The sequence below is a fragment of the Salmo salar genome, chromosome ssa20 (assembly GCF_905237065.1).
Source record: "Salmo salar chromosome ssa20, Ssal_v3.1, whole genome shotgun sequence".
NCBI lineage: Eukaryota > Metazoa > Chordata > Actinopteri > Salmoniformes > Salmonidae > Salmo > Salmo salar.
In genome coordinates this window covers 86,693,781-86,701,280 of record NC_059461.1, presented here as the reverse complement: position 1 = coordinate 86,701,280, position 7,500 = coordinate 86,693,781, and the positions used below count along the sequence as shown (strand labels likewise).

General features: G+C 46.2%; 1 protein-coding gene across 6 annotated transcripts in view; it reads right to left on the bottom strand.

The window, feature by feature from the left end:
* Window positions 1-7,500, bottom strand: part of LOC106581476 (1-phosphatidylinositol 4,5-bisphosphate phosphodiesterase eta-1) — a 154,715-nt gene that overhangs the window by 28,232 nt on the left and 118,983 nt on the right. For 4 of the 6 annotated variants that reach the window (XM_045704035.1, XM_045704037.1, XM_045704036.1 and 1 more), the window contains 5 exons: window positions 6,087-6,181; window positions 4,835-4,932; window positions 4,178-4,507; window positions 1,076-1,183; window positions 775-899 (listed from right to left, as the gene is read on the bottom strand). In XM_045704035.1, coding sequence (XP_045559991.1) covers window positions 775-899; window positions 1,076-1,183; window positions 4,178-4,507; window positions 4,835-4,932; window positions 6,087-6,181 — 756 coding nt within the window. The remainder of the gene's footprint in view (window positions 1-774; window positions 900-1,075; window positions 1,184-4,177; window positions 4,508-4,834; window positions 4,933-6,086; window positions 6,182-7,500) is intronic. The other 2 variants (XM_045704038.1, XM_045704039.1) reach the window with 1 other exon arrangement.

Below are 7,500 nucleotides of genomic sequence, written 5' to 3'. Positions count from 1 at the left end.
AAGAGGGAACAGAGTTACAGCAGCATTGGGGCTTAGCAACACTATGCTAACGGGTCAATGATCTGAAGCAGAAGAGGGAACAGAGTTACAGCAGCATTGGGGCTTAGCAACACTATGCTAACGGGTCAATGATCTGAAGCAGAAGAGGGAACAGAGTTACAGCAGCATTGGGGCTTAGCAACACTATGCTAACGGGTCAATGATCTGAAGCAGAAGAGGGAACAGAGTTACAGCAGCATTGGGGCTTAGCAACACTATGCTAACGGATCAATGATCTGAAGCAGAAGAGGGAACAGAGTTACAACAGCATTGGGGCTTAGCAACACTATGCTAACGGGTCAATGATCTGAAGCAGAAGAGGGAACAGAGTTACAGCAGCATTGGGGCTTAGCAACACTATGCTAACGGGTCAATGATCTGAAGCAGAAGAGGGAACAGAGTTACAGCAGCATTGGGGCTTAGCAACACTATGCTAACGGGTCAATGATCTGAAGCAGAAGAGGGAACAGAGTTACAGCAGCATTGGGGCTTAGCAACACTATGCTAACGGGTCAATGATCTGAAGCAGAAGAGGGAACAGAGTTACAGCAGCATTGGGGCTTAGCAACACTATGCTAACGGGTCAATGATCTGAAGCAGAAGAGGGAACAGAGTTACAACAGCATTGGGGCTTAGCAACACTATGCTAACGGGTCAATGATCTGAAGCAGAAGAGGGAACAGAGTTACAGCAGCATTGGGGCTTAGCAACACTATTGTGTCTGTGTTTGTGTACCTCTCCTCGGTCCCCCAGCATAGAGTCTGGTGGTTTGGGAAGCTGCTGTCCACTGATGATCTTCAGCACCAGCTGTTTCTTGGGGTAGGCAGGGAGGGGGTCGTCACTGAAAGGGTTAAACGAGCCTGAAGGAGTAAAACAACCAATCAGAACAGTACTACGACAGAGTGCATCCTCAATAGTCTCTCCCTGTGTGTGTGTGTGTGTGTGTGTGTGTGTGTGTGTGTGTGTGTGTGTGTGTGTGTGTGTGTGTGTGTGTGTGTGTGTGTGTGTGTGTGTGTGTGTGTGTGTGTGTCAGTACCTTTACACATGGGTGGAGGTTTGAGGACGTAACCACAGCCACCGTTCACCATGAACTTGGCTCTGTTCAGCTGCATCATCCGGCCCTCTGTCTGGTAGTTCAGAGCCACTGAGGAAAACACATTTATCTGTCTGTTCATCCTCTGATCAAATACACACAGGGGTTCTGTCTGGGAACAGGGAGGCGTGGTGGAAAATATGGCTGAAATCACAGAGAGAGAGAGAAAGAGAGAGCATGCGAGACAGACAGACAGACAGACAGACAGACAGACAGACAGACAGACAGACAGACAGACAGACAGACAGACAGACAGACAGACAGACAGACAGACAGACAGACAGACAGACAGACAGACAGACAGACAGACAGACAGACAGAGAAAGAGACAGCGTGCGAGAGAGAGAGAGAGAGAGAGAGAGAGAGAGAGAGAGAGAAAGAGACAGCGTGCGAGAGAGACAGAGAGAGAGAGACAGCGTGCGAGAGAGACAGAGAGAGAGAGAGAAACAGCGTGCGAGAGAGACAGAGAGAGAGAGAGACAGCATGCGAGAGAGACAGAGAGAGAGAGAGACAGCATGCGAGAGAGACAGAGAGAGAGAGAGAGAGAAAGAGACAGCGTGCGAGAGAGAGAGAGAGAGAGAGAGAGAGAGAGAGAGAGAAAGAGACAGCGTGCGAGAGAGAGAGAGAAAGAGACAGCGTGCGAGAGAGACAGAGAGAGAGAGAGAGAAAGAGACAGCGTGCGAGAGAGACAGAGAGAGAAAGAGACAGCGTGCGAGAGAGACAGAGAGAGAGAGAGAAAGAGACAGCGTGCGAGAGAGACAGAGAGAGAAAGAGACAGCGTGTGAGAGAGACAGAGAGAGAGAGAGAAAGAGACAGCGTGCGAGAGAGACAGAGAGAGAGAGAGAGACAGCGTGCGAGAGAGACAGAGAGAGAGAGAGAGACAGCATGCGAGAGAGACAGAGAGAGAGAGAGAGAGAGAGAGAGAGAAAGAGACAGCGTGCGAGAGAGAGAGAGAGAGAGAGAGAGAGAGAATGTTTCCCCATTTCCACTTCCACTGATGGTCAGTCTGGTCTGAACAACACAACTAGACCGAGAAATTTGATCTCAATGAACGTGGCAACAATCCCACCACAGAACACGGTGTTAAGGGATTAGGAGGAAAACACAGAAAGGGAGAGGAGATTCCAGTAGACAAGAGTTCACAGTAGAGGTCAAAGATGGGACCTGGCAATCAGTGGGACCTGTGGGACCTCAATGGTACCTGGCAATCAGAACCTATTCTCCACAAACTCTTATTGTTTACAGTAGGAGAAAGAGAGAGAGAAAGAGAGAGAGAGAAAGCGCGAGAGAGTATGCCATCACAGCAGAACTATTTGTGACCTTTTGCCACAAGAAAAGGGCAACCAGTGAAGAACAAACACCATTGTAAAATCAATCTATATTTATTTTTGATTTATTTTCTCTTTTTTACTTTAACTATTTCCACATCATTACAATACTGTATATAGACTTAATATGACATTTGAAATGTCTTTATTCCTTTGGAACTTTTGTGAGTGTAATGTTTACTGTTCATTTTTTATTGTGTATTTCAAGTCGTTTGAATTTAATTGGATTGAGAGAGAAAGAGAGAGAAAGAGAGAGAGAGAGAGAGAGAGAGATGAAAGAGAGAGGGAGAACGAAAGAGAGAGAGAGAGAGAGCGAGAGGTAGTCAAGAGGACTGGGGGAGTGGGGGTAGATAGAGCAATTATTATCTGGCTAAAAATACTGGAATCAGTTATAGAACCCATCGCCCTTTATGGTTGTGTGGTCTGAGTTCCGCTCACCAACTGAGAATTCACAAAATGGGACAAACACCAAATTGAGACTCAGCAGCATGCAGAATTCTGCAAAAATATCCCCTGTGTACAACGTAAAACACCAAATAATGCATGCAGAGCAGAATTAGGCTGATACCGCTAATTATCAAAATCCAGAAAAGAGCCGTTAAATTCTACAACCACCTAAAAGGAAGTGATTCCCAAACCTTCCAGAACAAAGCCATCACCTACAGAGAGATGAAACTGGAGAAGAGTCCCCTAAGCAAGCTGGTCCCGGGGCTCTGTTCACAAACACAAACAGACCCCACAGAGCCCCACGACAGCAACACAATTAGACCCAACCAAATCATGAGAAAACAAAAAGATAATTACTTGACACATTGGAAAGAATTTACAAACAAACAGAGCAAACTAGAATGCTATTTGGCCCTAAACAGAGAGTACAAAGTGGCAGAATACCTGACCACTGTGACTGACCCAAATTTAAAGAAAGCTTTGACTATGTACAGACTCAGTGAGCATAGCCTTGTTATTGAGAAAGGCCACCGTAGGCAGACCTGGCTCTCAAGAGAAGATAGGCTATGTGCACACTGCCAACAAAAAAATATATATTATCTACTTCACTTGCTTTGGTAATGTTAACATATGTTTCCCATGCCAATAAAGCCCCTTGAATTTAATTGAGAGGACTGAGGGAGAGAGAGAGGCAGTGAAGAGGACTGAGGGAGAGAGAGAGAGGGAGAAGGACTGGGGGAGAGAGAGAGAGGGAGAAGGACTGGGGGAGAGCGAGAGAGGCAGTGAAGAGGACTGGGGGAGAGAGAGAGAGGCAGTGAAGAGGACTGGGGGAGAGAGAGAGAGGGAGAAGGACTGGGGGAGAGAGAGAGGCAGTGAAGAGGACTGGGGGAGAGAGAGAATGACTGGGGGAGAGAGAGAGAGGCAGTGAAGAGGACTGGGGAGAGAGAGAGAGAGGCAGTGAAGAGGACTGGGGAGAGAGAGAGAGAGGAGGACTGGGGGAGAGAGAGAGAGGCAGTGAAGAGGACTGGGAGAGAGAGAGGAGGACTGGGGGAGAGAGAGAGAGAGAGGAGGACTGGGGAGAGAGAGAGGAGGACTGGGGGAGAGAGCGAGAGAGGAGGACTGGGGGAGAGGAGGTAGATGGCCGGGCAGAGATATGTATTCTTTTGTATTTGTTTATTTAAAAAATATATATTTAATGCCATTTTTTTTTTTACTTAACAAGTATCAGCAAAACATGACAATAAGATCGTTCAGACGTGTTGTTTCTTACCCAGCTGACAGCCCACATTCCAGTAGAGCTGAGGATTGAAGTTGGACGAGTCTATCCGGTAGGCTGAGGGGTAGATTCTAGACAGCTGTCGCTGGTTGAAACATAGGAAGCGCTCAGCTCTGTGGTTCACTAGCTGCTGGGCACGAGTCTCACTGAATGACAGAACATTCCCCGGAGTACCTGACAGACGAGAGGAGAGAGGGATGAGAGAGGAAATGAGGAGAGGAAAGGGCTGAGCAGTGAGTGAAAAAGGAGATAGATAGATGAAAAAGAGAGAGGGTATGGAAGTGAGAGAAGGAGAATAGGGAGAGAGAGAGAGAGACAGAGAGACTGAATGGGGTGGGGAAGAGGACGGGATGGAGGGATAGAGTGAAAGAGAGAGGGAGTGGAAATGAGAGAAGGAGAGATAGGGGAGAGAGAGAGAGAGAGAGGGAGTGGAAATGAGAGAAGGAGAGATAGGGGGAGAGAGAGAGAGAGGGAGTGGAAATGAGAGAAGGAGAGATAGGGGGAGAGAGAGAGAGAGAGAGGGAGTGGAAATGAGAGAAGGAGAGATAGGGGAGAGAGAGAGAGATTGATGGGTGTGGTGGGGGTTGTTTCTGGATTGGTTAAGGGCTTAGCAGAGAGAGATAATGTCTTTAAGAGTGTGTGTTTTCTTACTGTCGTCCAGTCCCTCCTGAGAGGCCACAGAGTTAGTGAAAACAACCAGGTCTGACAGATCTCTACTCAGCTTCATCGTCTTCCTCTTCCTCCCTCCCCTACAGCAAGAAGAAAACACAGAAAGAGTATGAAGGAGGAAGGAGAGGTAGAATGGAGGAAGAGGCAGAGTATAATGGATAAAGAGACAGAGTAGAATGGATAGAATTGAGTAGAATTGAGAAAGTAGGACGGAAAGACATGCACAGTGACAACAGCATGGGAAGTAAAGCGGAGTGTCCATCAAAGTGACAGTTTACACCCCACAGCATCACAGTTTACACCCCACAGCATCACAGTTTACACCCCACAGGGAAGATCATCACAGTTTACACCCCACAGAGTCACAGTTTACACCCCACAGAGTCACAGTTTACACCCAACAGAATCACAGTTTACACCCCAACAGAATCACAGTTTACACCCCACAGGGAAAAGCATCACTTGGAAATACCTAACACAGACCAGATCAAACAGCTTTCATTGACACACTAAAGGGTTATGGAGGCAGGCCAACAACACACACGCACGCACGCACGCACGCACGCACGCACGCACGCACGCACGCACGCACACACACACACACACACACACACACACACACACACACACACACACACACACACACACACACACACACACACACACACACACACACACACACACACACACACACACACACACACACACGAAGAGCCTTACATCCACCTTGACTGTCCCTGAAGACACATACATAATGTATTAACATTTCACACTTTTACACACACACACATGATCGACTATTCGAAGAAGATGGGACACACACACACACACGTGATCGACTATTCGAAGAAGATGGGACACACACACACACACGTGATCGACTATTCGAAGAAGATGGGACACACAGACACGGCACTTCAAAGTCTGGTTACGGTCAACAAATAGACACTTCAAAGAAGATTAAGGGCGCGTAAAAAGGGTTTAGGGTCCTTCAAACACATGAGTGGAAGTTGCTCCAGGCTGGAAGCTTGCTGTTCTGTCAGGTATAGCAGGATTTGAGCTGACAGAACAGAAGAGCCTAACTCACTAATCCTAATTTGAAATCCATGCATGTAATTTCACTATGACATAACACATGATTTATGTGTGAATGTTGAGTTCTCCATGCAAATCTCAAGGTGGGAGTCAGCAATGAGCATGGGTCAGTATGACGAGAGAGCCATTGAGAGCTGACCTGGTGATCTGTCCTCCTGCCTCTCTCCCAGAGGTCTCCTGTCCGTCCTCCTCTCCATCCGTACTCTGGGACTTCAGCCTGGATTTTGAGTGTCTCTGCAGTGGGGGGGAAACACACACACACACACACACACACACACACACACATAATTCCAATTAGCATTGCTCATGCCCATACATGTAGCAGTCATAGTCCTACATTTAGCGGTCCTACATTTAGCGGTCCGACATTTAGTAGTCTGACATTTAGCAGTGCGACATTTAGCAGTGCGACATTTAGCAGTCCGACATTTAGCAGTCATACATTTAGCGGTGCGACATTTAGCAGTCCGACATTTAGCAGTCATACATTTAGCGGTGCGACATTTAGCAGTCCGACATTTAGCAGTCATACATTTAGAGGTCCTACATTTAGCGGTCCTACATTTAGCAGTCCGACATTTAGCAGTCCGACATTTAGAGGTCATATATTCATACATTTAGCATTCATACATTTAGCAGTTCGACATTTAGCAGTTCGACATTTAGCAGTCCTACATTCAGCAGTCCTACATTCATACATTTAGCATTCATACATTTAGCAGTCCGACATTTAACGGTCTGACATTTAGCAGTCCGACATTTAGCGGTCCGACATTTAGCGGTCTGACATTTAGCGGTCCTACATTTAGCGGTCATACATTTAGCGGTCATACATTTAGCAGTCCTACATTTAGCAGTCCTACATTCAGCAGTCCTACATTCAGCAGTCCTACATTCATACATTTAGCATTCATACTTTTAGCAGTCCTACATTTAGCAGTCCTACATGTAGCGGTCATATAGTCATACATTTAGCATTAATACATTTAGCAGTCCTACATTTAGCAGTCCGACATTTAGCGGTCCGACATTTAGCAGTCCTACATTTAGCGGTCATATTTTCATACATTTAGCAGTCCTACATTTAGCAGGCCGACAATTAGCAGTCCGACATTTAGCGGTCATATATTCATAGATTTAGCATTCGTATTTTTAGCAGTTCTACATTTAGCAGTCCGACATTTAGCAGTCCGACATTTAGCGGTCATATATTCATACATTTAGCATTCATACATTTAGCAGTCATACATTTAGCAGTCCGACATTTAGAAGTCCGACATTTAGCAGTCCGACATTTAGCGGTCGTATATTCATACATTTAGCATTCATTCATTTAGCAGTCTTACATTTAGCAGTCCGACATTTAGCAGTCCGACATTTAGCAGTCATATATTCATACATTTAGCGGTCCTACATTTAGCAGTCCGACATTTAGCAGTCCGACATTTAGCGGTCATATATTCATACATTTAGCATTCATACATTTAGCAGTCCGACATTTAGCAGTCCGACATTTAGCATTCATACATTTAGCAGTCCGACATTTAGCAGTC